A 17070-nucleotide genomic window follows, 5' to 3' on the forward strand; every position below is an offset into this window, starting at 1 on the left:
GATTGCATGTCAATCACAGTGGGTTTTGGTTAAGGTCCTAGTTGGGAAATATGGTATATAAGATGGAAATATCAAGGGTGGATGTAGTAGGGCGTCTATGAAGTGAAGATATTCTACTAGAATTAGGGAATGAATAGGGTGATTTGAGGCCAAAGGTTAGACGATTGTTTATCTTGTTTAGTGGATAATAGACAAAATCGTCCTTTTGGAATGATCCTTAGTTAGAGGGAGGAAACCTTGGCTATAGGTTCCACGGTCATTATGAGTTGGCAAGTGAAAAAAAATAAATTTTTTCATAGATAAGAAGAGTAGGATCAGAGCATGGTGGTCTTGGATGGAGGTGGTAGAGGAGACTATCACACGAGAGAAGGGTAAAGTGGCAGAGTGTTGTTCTTTATTGTCTAACATTATTTTGGAGGAAAATATTTTTGACAGTTGGAAGTGGATTCTTGGTTGTGATAATGATTATTCGATGATAGATGGGTATAACATTTTGTAGTGATATGTTTGTAAAGACCCATAATATGGCGATATGGGGCCAAGCCTCATCAGGTGCCTACCCTAAATATATTGTTTTAGCGTAACGCCCACTCAGTAAATGGCCCGCCTTTATAAGAAACATGGACAATAACGTGTACATAGTCTATAACCATATATGCCAGAAGTCCTAGTGACGATTCATTAAGAAGTAGGCAATCAACCTCTTCCCAATCAAAGTGGAACAATTACTACTTCTTAGGGGTCCCCAATTCGAGGCCCATAGGACTTTATAAATAACTCATCCTTAGGGTTGAGATAACATTTTGACTACACCCCACGATATACCCCAAAAAATTCAGAGCTTCACACCCTCGCGAGCATGATCTCACTCACCAAAAACACCTCGGAGCTGAGTCTCTAACCACCGTGAGCTTGCCCTAAATCACCGTAAATTCTAAAGCCTATTGCCACCCCTGCAGGCATAGGGGTGCCACGCGTATCTACTCTTTTTAGCAAGTATACAAGCATCCATCATGGGGCTTCGGTAAAACAAATTTGAGCCACACCTTCCATTATTACCAACAATTTGACACTCACCAAAATATCCTCTCCTAGACCTAACAGTTATAAATCATGGTTGATAGGAGGGTAGAATCTCACACATGAGGATACCAGAGGTAGCAGCGATTCTAAATCCATAAAGGAGATGCGTGCATCCAAAATTAAAACCTGGAGGAAAACGTCCTCAACATCCAACAATTCCAACGGGAGACTACCCCCAAAAAAAGATGGAAGTGCAGGACCCAAGCCACTCTCAGACAAGAAATAGGAAGCACCGATCCCCAATGGTTTCAAGCCTCCCTCCATGGTAAAGTTTGATGGTCGTAGCAACCCTTACGAGAATGTAACCTCTATCAACAAGAAAATTGGCCATCATTGGGGGGCCCAACTCTCTAAAATGCAAACTTGTGGCTGGATATTTTAGAGACGCAACCTTACGATGGTACATGGTCCTACCCCGAGCTTACATCACCTGCTACTAGGAGTTGGTGTCATTTGACATAGAAAGATGTACACCACCAGCCTGTTTAACATTCGACAAGGCCCTTTATATTCAATGAGGATATACCTCATCCATTTCAATGAAGCCACCATAAAAGTAGTCCACCCATACCAAGAAATGTTCATAGGAGTATTTTAGAATGACCTTGAAATAGGGCACTCTAATGATTCCCTCTCCCAAAGGAAATCATCTTCATTAGCAGTTGTGGTTACAAGGGCATAATTTTATATAAAAAGCAAGGAAAAGAACACCGATAAGAAGGCTCATGATGTAAAAGATTTTTTTCTTAGAACTGAAGACACAGAACACTCACGAAAGAACAACTATAACTCGCCCATCAGGGACAAAATGACATTTAAGAAAGGTGGAAAGAATGTGGAAAGCTTCATGCCCCAGAACAGTCGTGGTGAGTAGATATGGAGGGAGGTTCTCCATTTGTATGATATCCTTGCAAATCCATCTCCAAAAGCATATGTCATGGGGTTTCAGCTTGGTAGATGGTGTAAGTTCCACAAGGATAAACGACATCACACAAAAGACTACTACCAACTTAAGAAATAGATAAAGAATCTAATATAGGAGGGCCGCCATAAGAAATATGTCAAAGGAGAATCCACTAAAGAGTCAAGCAAGGCCAACTCCCGTGGGCATGACGATAGAGGAGGCCCCAGACCAAGAAAGGGAAAAGAGTCATCCGTAGAAAAGAGAAACAAGGTTATACACCACACACTCAATACTATTGTAGGAGGATTTCCTGGAGGCAGAAAGACCAATTCCTCCCAAAGAAGATATGCCCTCTCGAAGGAAGGCAAAACCAATACACTAGAGGTCGAGATCATTTTTTCATAGAAAGATGCAAGTATCCATCCTTATAACAATGACCCCATGGTCATCATTGTGAGGTTTGATGACTAGGAAATTAGAAGAGCTTTGTTATACCAAATAAGCTTTCCACATATCCTCTATTGGGGTTCATTTGAGAGGCTCGCTTCAACCCATATGACCTAAAACCTTTCAATGGGTCACTAGTTGGGTTTTTAGAGGAGCAAGTACAAGTGAAAGGCCACATAACATTGAATAACACCTTTGGAGTGGGGAAATAAGCCAAGAAAATCAAGGTCAGGTATTTGGTTATAGACGCTCCCTCTTCTTATAATATGATTATAGTTCGACCAACTTTTAAAATGTTATGGAGGTGATCAAACATGTTGGACCCTCTTGGACGAATCCTTGTCGTCCGTTAGATGCAATAAAATGGTGGATCCGTACGAGGGGTCCTTTTCGCCCTTGGAGGCGAACAAACATGTTGGATCATCTTGGAGGAATTTGTGCCGCCCGTTAGAGGCGATAAAATGATTGATCCATGTAAGGGGTCCTTTCTGCCCTTGGAGGCGATCAAACAAGTTAGACCCTCTTGGAGGAATCCTTGACTCCCTTTAGAGGCAATAAAACACTAGATTTCTACAAGAAATCCTTGCCACCCTTTGAGGCGATCCACAATGTTGGGCCTCCATTGAGGAGTCCTTGCCACCCTTAAAAGCAATAAAATTCAGAATCCTTATCACCCTTTTTTGAAAACTAAAAACATCTTATAAGAAAGAAAATTTTGTATGATACCCAAAATAACATTATACATTGAACGCATCCTCCCAAAAAGGGTCATACAAATAAGGCAACTACAAAAAATCCATGGAAAAGGGAAGCTAACTAAAGGACACCTAGGTACATAAGAACTGCCAATGGACCTACTTATCATCCACCTACTGACCATCCTGAACCACCTTGAACATATCTAACCGACATAGGTCCAATTTGGATAGAAGAAGGCTACATGTTCCATTGCCCTCTCAAAACACTGATTGGAAGCGGCCACTACCTCATCTTTGAGCGATGTTACCTCTTTTTTCAAGGTCTTTTATGGAACTGAGGGTCTTTTCGAGAAATCTCTTCAAACACTCTCCTCTTGAGAGAATGCTTGTGCTTTTAAAGCCACCTCTTTGATGAGGGCTTTCAAATCATCCCACTCCTTTGCCATGGTTGACACCATCTTCAGAAACTCTAGAATGCACCATGTGACAAAGTCAAACATGGACTATAACTCGCCAATTGTTTGGAGATGTTTTCCTACTGGACTCTTCATAAGATATCTCAAAATTTAAACCTCTTAAAGTCTTGTCAAATAACAAGGAGGCGTACTGTGGAATAACTAGTAGTCACTAGGAAAATTCTCAAGAAAAGGGAGGCAACATCCACGAAACTCGACTAAACTAAAATAAGGGTCACTCTACAACAAGGGTCGAGGAGCTCCAACCTTTGGAACATGTTCTCGACCTTCCTTTCTTCCCCGAAGGCTATCTGGTTGTCTCCCAAAGGCCTTAAGGGACCTTTCTCTCATCTTTGGTTCTTTGGAGGGCAAGCACCATAATCCCGAGATGTAAAGACCTGCCTCTTGCTTCTATTCGCCAACAAATCTCTAAGGTAGGTCGGGGATGGCCGCAGGTCATTGATCCATTTTCATCCAAACTAATCACTCCTTCCTCTCAGAAAGCGAGATTATAGACATGTCCCCTACGTAACAAAAATGTCAGAATGCATAAAGCAGTAAGGAAGGGATCTAGTAAAAAGGTTCCTTTCATACCATAAAGCTTACCAAGATACTTCTCTACCCCCGCTGCCATCCTCTCGATCTAGAATGACTAATGTACAAGAGTTCATAAGCTGAAAGCAACTCAACACCTGGATCACGTACTATTAAACGGGAGAAATGATGTTGGAGTCTATTCCCTTGATGAGATAAGGATTAGTTGTCCATGAAAGAGGAAAGCGAGCAACACTTGTCGCCTTTATGGTCACCAAGGAAGAACCATCTCGCCCTCCGACTCGCACGAATCTATATTTCTAATCCTAATAAGGCTCTTTGTAGGGTTCCAACAAGTTCCTATCAAGCAAAGATTGTGGAGTTACCTAACCATAAAAGGGGAGAATCTCTACACCATAAAAAGAAATAAACATCCCAACGGTTAGGAGGAAATCCAAATGGAAACAAATGATCTAAAGACCTGATGATGCTACATACATTGGGCATGATTTGGGAGGGGCGACATTAGCGGTTGCCAAGAAGTTTGGTTCAAAAGGCGTAAAATGTATCAAAACCACCAATTTATGAATAATAAGGAGATGCAAGTAAAAATAAGGTGTGGATGAAGCATCCAAGGTTTCCATGTTGGCTCTTTCCATTTCAAAATAGGGCCTCAATATTACATCATCTTCCTTCCTTGTACTTGAGAATCCAATATTCTAACGAAACCTCACGATCCTATCAGATTCAAAATATAGGTATACAATTTCTCGAATATGGACACACTTAGCTTTCTTCCTGGCCATCGGTTTCTGATGAAAGGGAAGAGGTTAAAAAGTTGCAGTACTTGGATCCCTGAGAGACTAATAAACCCTGTAACTTTCTCCTATCATATGTGAACTTAAAGAAGTACCACTACACCAATGAATTATCTCTAGTTAAACAAAGAGAAAATCCTAATATGGAGGGAGAGATAAAAGGTCATTATGTAAAGTAAACCCATGTCCTATGTAGGAGAAAAACCAATAAGATAAGTAATATACCTGCCATACATGGAGTGGAGGGGGTTTCACACATCAAGGACATGTGTAAGAAAATAAACTAGAGTGGGTTTCCCAAAGAAAACCATCACGAGTAGTATTAAATGCCACACATGCTTCTTTCTCACTAAATGGTCAAGTTTTCATAACTGATTGATATTTTGACGTTTCTAAAAATCACTTGACTGATGTGTAACAATCCTCAGCTGACACTCGAGATACACAAAAGACACCTAGCAAGAGCGTGATAACTCGTCCCTAACTGAGGGACACACCCCTAACTAAGGGACTCAAGTTTTATTGCATGAAATGGATGAAGAGCGTAATCACTTTGTCATTTACACATCCTCGTGCTTGAGAAAGTGTGTAGTGATATATCTTTAAAGGCCTTAATAGAGCAATACAGGGCAAAGCCTCATCATGCGCCTTCCTCAAATATACAGTCTAGGCATAACCCCTACTTAATAAGTGACTCGTCATAATGATAAACAAGGAAGAGGACATGTACATAGTGTATAACCGCATGTGCAAGAAGTTCTAATCGCGATTTCCTAAAAAGTAGGATGTCAACAACTTTCCAAGTCAAAGTGGAGTGGTTACTAATTTCCTAGGATCCCCAAATCCAGGCCAATACACTTATATAAATATCTCATCCTTATGGTTGATATAGCATTCTAAATGCACCCCACGATATAATAAAAAAAATGCAGAGCTTCCCACCCTCGTGAGTTTTCTCTCACCTCACACAAAACACCTCTCAACAAGGCTTCTTACTAGCGTGAGCTTGCCCTAAACCACTGCAAATTCTAAAGTCTCTATTCACCCTTATCGGCATAAGGATGCCACTCATATGTACTTTATTTTAGCAAGTATGCATTTTAATACACGAAGATCATTTAGATCATAAATAGATTATGGAGACCATTTGGAAGCTGGTTAATAATAGGATTTCCCCCAAATATAATATGGCGAGACGAGAAATAATTTCATCAGGCTTAACGGGTTGTACAGGAACATGCGGTAACGAGGAAAATTTTATTCATCTTTTTTTGAAGTGCGGGTATTTTGGGCAGATTTAGGGTTGTGTATTGAGGATCTCGTGTGTTTAGGGGTGTGCATGGTTGGTTATTTTCAAAAACCAAACCATAACCATTTTAAAACCATTTAAATGGTTTGGATTTATAACCATACCCACATTTTAATCAAACCTGGTTATAAATTTGGTTATGATTATATAACCGGTTTTTTTAAAAAAATCCAGTTTTAAAAATTATTTTTTTTGAAATTTTTTTTTTCAAAAAAAAATTAATATTTTGAGAATTAAAATATTTGGATTTGGATAATAACCGGATTATAACCGAATCTAAAATAATTTAACTGGTTCATAACCATTTAATTATATCCGGATTATATGAAAGGATAACCAAACCATTAATAACTAAACCGGTTAATAACCATTCAATTATATCCGAATATTTAAAAGTGGATTAAGTTTGGTTATGGATTTGGACATCAAAACCGGATATTTTGCACACCCCTACGTGTGTTCTTCCTATACTATTCAAGAACGTGCTCTTTAATTGTATAGACACTATTCATTCAACAAAGAGATTTTAAAGTGTTTTTCAAATTATCTAGTTGGAGAGTATTTAGACTATCTGAAATGAAAGAACTTTACAAACATTCAATAACAAAGAATCAAGTCTCCTTTAATTGTTGGATAAGGTAAAAAAAATTCTTGGTGATCGCTAAAGGCTAAGAGACAGGAGGCATTTCTTAATATAACTACTTGGTGGACTAGCCATGTGTCGAACATTGGTTATTATATGATGTAACGATGGTTGTTTTTGATGTTTTCCTTTTGATTTGTTGTGAACCTTTGTTCTAATATCTTCTAGGCACACGAGATTATATTTTTCTTTCATTTATATTATTTTGAGTTTTTAAAAAGAAAAAATCTAAAAAATTATTTTAAAAAGAGACATTTTACAATCAATATAAATCCAACTACTAATATTGAATGAATGAGTAATGATATTCTTACCCCGAAATAAATATTTACTATTTATCAATACAGTGAACAGTATTTTATTATAAAAATAAAATAAATTTTTATTTAAAATATTTAAATTATTCTTTTTTTATTAAGGAGAACCGATATAAAATTGTGTGATTAACTAACTTCATCATTTTATTAACTAATATTTTACATTTTATTAATCATCTTTAATTTACTATTAAAAATTAATTTAATATATGGGTATTTATTAACTAAATAATGAACAATATTAATCAATATTTTATATTTCATTAACCAATTTTGCTCATGCGTATAAAATTGTGTGATTAACTAATTTCTTCATTTCATTAACTAATATTTTATATTTTATCAACGAACTTTATTTGTTTCGTATTAAAAATTATTTTTAATATTTTGATGTTTATTAACTAAATAATGAACAATTTTAAGTAATATTTTATACATTATTAACCAAATTTATACATGCACTGTTCATATCACGGTTCATGTTTATATCACTATTTATAGTCAGTCACTGTTCATTATTCACCGTATATTTATGAACGGTGGATATAATGTAAGTGTAAGAAGTGGTGTGAGAATAACATTGTGAATGTATTAGTAGGACATCATACTTGGAGGATAAAATGATTAATATTTCTACAAAATAACATGGAATAGTATATACTTGTATCCGAATAAGGGTGTAAAGGGAAAGCAAAATTCAGGCTAATTATACACGTGCCAATCCAACAAAAGATACACAATTCAACGTCTTGGTTATATAAACGGTCCTAACAAAATAGGTGCAAAACCGGATCTGAATTTCAATGTTTCCGTTCGATATACACACACACCAAATGGATTCCCACGCAACCTCGTAACATTTCACATGAGAAATGTTAATGATTCACACTATTTGTGCTACCTAGCTACTTGGCTGGTCAATCACGTAGATGAATGTAATGAAGGACTCAAATCATTATAATTGCGACTCCATCTTTAAATAACTAACTACGTATCAAATTGATATAAAATGTGTATGTACATATTATACTATATAGTAGTAATAGTATACACATGCATCTTGCTTCCTAGTGTTGGTGCCGTTAACTTTACGGACACTGCATAACATTAGGATATATATATGGGAATCTCGTATATGCTTGGTATAGCGTAAGATCTAAATGCAGTACTTCATTAAGGGTAGCTAGGGTGCATGCTCTTGCTAGTTCATGCTTGTTGGAATAAACATAATTGAATTTGAATATTTGATGGAAACCTTTATGATCTTATATTTAACGGATTATTATGGTTGATAGTAAAATTTTCCACTTCTAGCAAGTGAACTTGAAAAATTAATCTGAATTTCGAATAAGATTTTACTAAATTCTTAGTTGATAAATTTGCTGATCTAAATTAGCATATGAGTCTCATACCGAATCTTCTGATATAAAGTACAATCCATCACACGGAAGATTCTCTCAATCTTCTTTAGCCATGTAAATGCACCATCAGGATCATGAGTTCCCTTGAAAACAGGTGGATTCTCCATTTGAAAGGTAGCCAAATAGCGAGAAGCAACATTCTCACCAACATTCGGCTGATGTTCCAAAGTTTGAGCCATCGCTTCCAAAGCAGCAGCAATCGCAGCATCATTTCTTCCAGCCATCTCAACTCTTTACTACAACACAAAAGCAATCAGCACAAATAACAATACGAGTATTGTTAGACTACACTACGACTCGACACTTGGCCAGACAGACCGACCTGCTCTGATACCACTAATGTAACACCCCAAATCTACCCGGCAATTAATAGGAAAATTAGAGTGCAAAATCTCTAAACAAACATCATGATTCGAGGCGTCACATATATCAACTTAAACAATTCTCAAGCAAGCTCATAAATAAAGATACATAACACGTATAACGGAGGAAATCATACATCATTAGTCATTTAAATCCAAACAACTTTATAACATCGCAGCGGAATTCAATACCAACATAAATGCAAAAAATAACATCTTTGCCAACATGGAAACTACTATCCAACATGTCAAAATAAAGAGAACGAAAACAAAATCCAGCAAGATATAACAACGTAATCAAAACAAGCAAACGTCCCCCAAGTGCTACGTATCAGAGCATAGACACACCGACTCGATCTATAAGGTAAAGAGCTACTCCAGATCATTACCTGCACGTTACCAACCAAGGGTAACATTCAAACAGGAGGGGTGAGATATCAAACAGTATAAAAGAAAGTATGATAATATTCAAAGCAAGGAAAAGATCATACATCGCTCACTACTTCTCATCTCATAACATCTTATAACAACTTTTATCAATAAATAACTTCCAAAACGACAACAATTTTATCAAAACAATTGCGACAATATATTCAAACTCACAATTATAATATCATCACATCTCGGCAAACATCAAATCATCATGTATCATCAACGTCAAATCATCACGTATCAACAACATCAAACATAAGTCAAATGCAATTCAAATGTGACTCGACTTATGCAAATGCATGTGATACCATTTGGAGTAAAACTCCCACCGTTCAAAATTTCCACTGGGCACACCGTCGCTATTTGCCATTAAGGCCACCGTCGCTTTTGTCATTAAGGCCACCATTGCTTTATGCAATGGATGTGACTCAATGAATACAACATCCACATAAACACACATTCACAACACATTACAACATCAGCTAAACATCATTACTTTCATAGTAATTCATCACTTCGCAATCACGTCGCTATGTTGTAACATCATACAACAATATATCACTTCACATTCACGTCGCTATGTTGTAACATCATACAACAATATATCACTTCACCACAAAAATCATAACATCAAACGATACAATTCAAGAAAAATATTCAAAAAGGTTTCCAAAGATTTTCCAATCATATTCATTAGAAAGACCTCACTTATAGCTTCACAGAAGTTCAAACGGTACTTAAAACGGAGTTACGGATAAAAGTTATGATCTTTTGAACTTTTCACAAACAGGGTATTTTCGCCTGGCGGAAGCATCCACTCACCCGGCGCTCGTTGGCAGAAACTTGGCCACCCCTGACCCGCTACGCTTGCCCGGTGGAAACCTGTGGGCGTTGGTTCGCCCGGTGAAGCAACTTGCTTGCCCGGCAAAAACCACAAAACAAGCACTCGCCCGGCGAAGCAAAACCTCGTCCGTCGCTCTACACCAAAACTGGAAAAATTTGTGCATTTTCAGCACTTCCAACATCAACTCAAATTCGATTTTAACCATCCAAAACTCATCCAAACAGCAATTTAACACACATAAAAGGTTCCTAGACATGTTTCTAACCATGGGTTCATATACAAACATCATCAACATGATTAATGGCGCAATTTCATGGAATTCTATCACAAACCCTAACAATTTCAATTCACACATTCATGGACAACAACATACAATCTAACCCACCCTAAACATCATCATACAACCCTTTATCATGAAAGAATCTCACCCTTACCTTAGGCTTTGGATTGAATACAACTCTAACTTCAATCTTGGATATTCATCTTCTCTTCACTCTTCTCTTCTTTCTCTTCTTTTTTTTTTCCCAGTTTCACAAAAAATGACTCCCAATTCTCTAATTCTCTAAAACCCTTTTTTTTTGTTAAACCCTTACTATTTTCTCATTATGCTAATGGGCTCTAATTATTACCCCTCAATTACTAACACCAACTTAGGCCGAATAACTAATAGCCTCACTAACTTTTATTATTTACTAATAATTCCCAACAAAATAACATAAAACCAAATAAACACATAATTATCACATAATCCACATAATTGTCGATTGATTCACACAACACACAATAACATAAATAATTAAAGTAAAAACGGGCGTTACATTGTTTACGGTTTTAACATCTTCCACTCTAATCGACTCCACTATTTTCTTCAAGTAACCACTCATAGGATCCTCTTAATTTCACCAAGATCTTTCATTTCAAATTCACCATTCAAAGCCTCCTTTAGCTCATTGATCTCTACTCCGCTAGAGTTTTCCATCAAGATATCATCCACATATAAAAACATGTAGTGAATCACTTTCTCATTCCTTTCCAATATGTATATACAATTGTCATAACTACTTTTCACAACAAAAAAAAAAGAAAAGAAATTCATCAAACGAATGATACTATTGCCTTGAGCTTTGTTTCAACTCATACAAAGATACTTCAATAGACATACCTTAGACTTATCTTCTACAAAACCTTCAAGTTTCTCCATGTAGATTATTCAATTATTCAATTATTTAAACCATCAAGTTTCAGACATTATTTGTGAGCTAAGTACTTGGTCTTATGCAATTATTCAAGTTTGAAGCCATCAATGATCATGTAAAATTGTGTCAATTGTTCCACAATATATTTGTTCTCCATCATTCAAAATGAGTAAAGTTGTTGTTTCAGACATTATTTGTAAGCTAGGGATTTGGTCATATACAATTATTCAAGCTTGACCCGCATCTCAATCGCGTCGTTCTCCCTAGTGATTTCTCTTAGGACTTTATCTATGAGGTACAATATAGTGGAACTTCTAGCCTTACTCTCCATCTCGGTCTTCTTTGCTTGTCTTAGGCTTATAGGCATCATTGCATCGACTTTTAATACTTCTACATACTTTTGTTGAATTAAGATTGATTGCTTCTTCATTTTGCACAATCTAAAATTTGTCTCTAGAAAAGTTCTCGATGATAGAACTTATGGTGCTCTTTTATAAACTTAACTTATTTGTCTTATATTCGCCTGTTGTGAAATTGAGTAATGTATCAAACACACCAAAACATTTGGTGTTTGGTGTGTGGGAAAAAGAAAAGTGTCAACCAAAATAAATGGCCTAAAACAAAAATTAAATTTGTCAAATAGTGTAAACAAATCACTAGTAGAAGAAGAAATAAAGACAAGTAAACACAAAATTTGTTTACTCGGTTGGATCAAAACGACATACTCTTAGGGGGAGAATAACTCTCTAATTCACTATAACTTAGGAGTTATTACAAGATATTACAAGATGAGTTATAAAAGAACTAGTCTTTCAAATAACATCTTCTATTTTCTAGTTAAATATTTCTCAATCTCTCATCCATTCAGTATATAAATCACATAAACTTAATACTCAATACTCAATGTGTTTAAAAGTGTTTTCCATTCAAATTAAATATCTTCTATTCTTAGAACAATGTGTGTTGAAAATCTCACTAAACCTTCTTGTGAAACTTTTCCAACATGTTTTAAAGTCAAACTCCACACAATACGTAGAATCAAGCTCATAATTAAAATTTTCAATACTAACGTGACATATTAAACATTATTGTCTACTTATCAAAAAACAAACTTGAGACAATTCTAAAGCTAAATTGACCGACCTCAAAGGATTAATATGATCGATGATTTTCAATTTAAGATATCATTTGAAATTTTCCGAATTGCTTATTGAAGTTCATCCATACTCTAAGTTGAAATAACAAAAATGTTAAAATACGTCCATCCATCAGATTGATGTGCTTAGTGGATAAGTAAGAAGAAGTTGAACAAGTGAGTACCTCGCCAACCATTTTTTGCGGTATGCTAAATTAAATAAAATCCAAAAATGTACAAAGCGCCGTTTCTTGACTTTTTTGGAGACATTGAAATTGAAAGCCATATTCTCAATCTTTTTGTTAACAATTGGTGCAACAATTTCACATATAATGCTCTTTTTTGTACCTGAGGTGTTATCTTTAAAGACATGCAAAATTTCGTCATGATTAAACTGCAGCTAACTGAGGTCTCTAAAATCTTGCGACGATTCCCTGTGTTATGGATGTCACAATATACATCTACGTTTATCTTCAAGAAAATGACAAAAGGAAATTAATTTGAAATATTCTCAAAACATTTTCACTTTAACTATGAAGTGGTAAAGATCAAACTATAGAAACCATTCCACAAGGTTTCCAATCCATCACTCCTGTGCTCAATGGAGATGGGACATTAGCAGACCAAGATTTAAAATCAGGCAAGACTCCTGTCAGTGCCATAAAATTCTCACCGGTTTTCTTCGGCATTCTCTTCCAACTTACCTGAGAAATGCAAACACAAATTGAGCTTCCTCAAATATGACATTTAAAAAGTCACATAGTATAAGATGTGAAATGATGAAGAACTAGCAAAAGAAGCTTACTTGCCCAGGAAATGCTTTGGATAATGCTTTCATTGCTGCATTTAATAACCATGCTTCATCATTTGATAAATTTTCTGGATCATTACTTCCAAATGCAACACGTGACTCCACGTCGTCAATGCCGCCACAGTTCACCATAAAACGACCATTGGCCATCAATCTATCCCGTAATTCCAACCATGTACTAACCTATATCAGACAAACAAACAACTATGAAACATAATGCAATGCAACCATGCTTTGAGATAGTAATAGTTTGTTTTCAACACTTTCATTCCTTTGATATCTCGAGAAAAAGAGTAAGTTATAATTTGTAAGGTTGAAAACTACTACATACCTCTTGCAGTTGAGGCAAAACTTTTCCATCAGAGAACAAGTCAACTACAATTCCTGAAAATTGAGAAACATATATAAGCTGTTTTCATAAACTATCTTGGAGAATTTATGGAAATAAGGTGAAAACAGTTTATGAACATATGTCTGAAGTTGATTTCATAAATCATAAGTTCGATAAGTCGATCCAAACAGGTCCATGGGGGAAAATCATAATAGAAGTACTAATTCTGCAACTGGATAGCTTTGTGCGAAAGAAGAGATTCACAAACATCAAAAAGAAATATATTCTCCATTTTCTATTCATTTTTAATGAAACAGTTCTTTTCTTTTGACCTATTCTTGCAGTTTTTTATTCCTTTTTCTTTGGTTCACGATATTCAATATGCAATGAGAATGACTTACCTGCATATCTTTTGTGCAAATCCTCAGAGGGAACGAAGACATCGCCGATATGAACATTTAGAATGCCACCCTCTTCTGTTGGCTTCTCCAGATCAGATAAACCAAAGTAATCTCTTGCTTTATCGATCAACTAAGTATTTGGTTATCCAAGTAAAGAAAATTTGGGTGAGAACATCCGCTTCATGGATCTAATCAAAGTGTAAATGTCATAGTAAGGTAACAAAAATTTATCTCAGAAAAGAAGAATATGTTACAATGTCATCAATCTCCCATCCTTCAAGTTGCAGTGAAGGCCATAATTCAAGCATCAGATGAGCAGCAGTTCCACCACCCTGATGTTTTAAAAAGCGGTATGATATTATTACTTACAACATCATCGATATTTCTAAGGAATATCATTACTAATAAATTCACCAAGACAATAAACACTATCTTCAGATTAAGAAATTACCAAACCTAAGATAGCAATAGGGCCTTTTGGAACAATGGCTGGCAAGCTGGCAAATTCGTCCTGTTTAATGCAATAAATTCAAAAAACCTTGAGATGAATAATTCATCTATCATGTAAGTATTTGTGCAAAAGTTCAGTATAGCTACATAACTTGCAAGTATCAATATTTAGAAACTTAAAAGTATAATGAAGATCATTATACAATGTGAAGATACTTTAGGCATAATGGCACAAACCCTAGACAAAAGTTCCTTATTAGCATTTTATATGATTATTGCATCTATACCTTAATTTTATTAAATATATCAGTTATATATTATTATTAGAAATATAGTAGCCGCTGTACTAGTATCATTGTATTCACTGTGTCAGAGCAGTCCGAAGAAGTCAAGAAAGGGCCATTGGGAGAGTTGGGAGGGCGCGACCTCGGGTTGCCTGACTGTGGCTTGGGTCGCCCGACCCGGACCCATGCCTATCATCTAACAATATTGCCAATACATGGCAGACGAGGTTTTTCCAGGAGAAAGTCGGTTTTAGTCCTCTTGGTAAAAAAGGAAACCGTCCCTCCAATTTAGGAAGAGGAAATGGTCCTTCCCCTACTCCCACGTACTCGTTGGGAAGATTAGGGGAAAACCATTTCCTCCCGCTTACCCGGCCCAAAAGGCCATCTATAAATACCCAACCTCTAAGGTTGGAGGGATCATTTACTAATCTCACATAATCAGAGCATTATCACCCTCTTGCGATTACACACGCAAGCAGAATCATCATCCTCGTTGTATTCAACAAGTACAATACGATTCAGATTCTCTCATTTTCGCTTCTGCTTGCATTTTCTCATCTATGAATTCTAAATATATATTACATGTCTTCCTTTACAAGCATGGAAAATTTACCATTGCGTGGTTTAGTGGTGATCAGATGATGCTGATGCAGAATGTGAGATTTTATTATAATTTAATAAAAAAAAACACATTGAAATAACATAATCTCTGAAATAAATCTTTTACTCCGAAGGCATGATAAATGATCTACAACTAGTTTAATAGAATCATATCTGTTAGAAATTCCGTCTTCAACGCGGCCCAACCCAAGCCTCCTAATTGTGGCATTAGGTTGCCCTCATTACATCCTAGTTTCACATTGTATAGAGATATGTGACCTAAATAGCACTTATAAGCAGTTCTATTATTACAAGCCGATTTTGTAAGATTAAATTACACTCGATCCAAATTCTAATACAATTTGACGATGTAACCAATGAGGCCATTATCAGCATTATTGTTAATAGGCATATTCAGCTATACCAACAAATTTTCTCAAACCATAAACTCCTATATACTCAACCAAAACAATTAACACAGATAAAACCAAAACAAAACTGTAAAAGTAACATACCCAGTATGAATTCGTCCATTTTCGCTCCTTGTAAAGAATGCTATGAACATTATCTGCAACAACAACAACAACAACAAAATGTAAGACCCCATTTGAATGCTTTTCATTTCAACTTCAACTACGTAATAAAGTTTCAAACTTTACTAAGCAACCAAGACTTAGAGACAGAAAAAGCACAAAAACATAAACAGAAAAAAATGGAGGGAGTGTGTGTGTACGAGATGAATCAAGGAGAAGCATTCTAGAATTAGGAGTTTCCACAATCATGATATCATTGTAATCAGTTTTCACAGATGTTAGAATTTGAAAGCTTTCTTCTTCTTCAACACTATCATCATGTAGTTGTTGGTTCTGGTGTTGTTGGGCATGGATTGAAGTTGGAGAGAATGGATGATGATAATGGATAGAAAGTGAAGTTGAGGGTGTTGGGTTGTGAATGGTGAGAGATTGAGATGGGAATGGAAATGAATGTTGAGAATGAGAAGTATCAATGTGAAGAAAAGGAATGGAATTGATGATGCTATTGGTGGTTAACGACAACGCGCAGCCTCTCATAGTTGATTGTTCACAGCTGAAAAAAAGGGATAATTAGATAGATGAAATGAAACACTACAAGAATTGTCGCTATTACTCCAAAATATTTGTAAATGATTAAAACATCTACTATAGGAAAAAGTGATTTGTGAGAGATTTCTATCTTGAAAAAAGAAAAAGAAAATTAAAACATCTACCATAAGAAAAGTAGATTTTGTTAATAAATTCACCTCACATTAAACAACTTTTGCATTGATCTTTTAGTTTAAATATATGTTGATGATATTATTTTCGATTTCTGATAATAAATCTTTTTGTCAAGAGTTTGCAAGTTTGATATAGGACGAATTTGAAATGTCTTTTATGAGAGAGCTCACATACTTCTTAGGATTACAAATCAAGCAAGCTGGGGAAGGAACTTTCATAAGTCAAATGGAATACTGCTTAGAGCTACTTAAGAAGTTATATATGAAAGACTCGAGAAATATCTCAACGTCCATGGCTTCAAATGTGCTAATTGACTAAGACGAGCATGAAGTGGAATTC

General features: G+C 35.8%; 1 protein-coding gene across 1 annotated transcript; it reads right to left on the reverse strand.

Annotated features, from left to right (window-relative positions):
• Positions 1–12867: 12867 nt before the first annotated feature.
• On the reverse strand, positions 12868–16608 carry LOC131635107 (uncharacterized). The gene is made up of 8 exons (XM_058905720.1): positions 16209–16608; positions 15991–16043; positions 14593–14652; positions 14396–14473; positions 14142–14271; positions 13741–13793; positions 13404–13592; positions 12868–13302 (listed from the first exon to the last, which is right to left on the reverse strand). The coding sequence occupies exons 1-8, from the start codon at positions 16543–16545 to the stop codon at positions 13147–13149; spliced, it is 1056 nt and encodes a 351-aa protein (XP_058761703.1). The 5' UTR covers positions 16546–16608; the 3' UTR covers positions 12868–13146.
• Positions 16609–17070: the final 462 nt, after the last annotated feature.

This window comes from Vicia villosa, unplaced genomic scaffold, assembly GCF_029867415.1.
Source record: "Vicia villosa cultivar HV-30 ecotype Madison, WI unplaced genomic scaffold, Vvil1.0 ctg.001429F_1_1, whole genome shotgun sequence".
Lineage (NCBI taxonomy): Eukaryota > Viridiplantae > Streptophyta > Magnoliopsida > Fabales > Fabaceae > Vicia > Vicia villosa.

Coding starts and splice junctions, on each gene's coding strand:
- LOC131635107 (XM_058905720.1), bottom strand. CDS start 16,545: ATGAGAGGCTGCGCGTTGTCGTTAACCACCAATAGCATCATCAATTCC. Junction 14,653..15,990: donor AATGGACGAATTCATACTGG/GTATGTTACTTT, acceptor TGCATTAAACAG/GACGAATTTGCCAGCTTGCC. Junction 13,303..13,403: donor CCAAAGCATTTCCTGGGCAA/GTAAGCTTCTTT, acceptor TGCATTTCTCAG/GTAAGTTGGAAGAGAATGCC.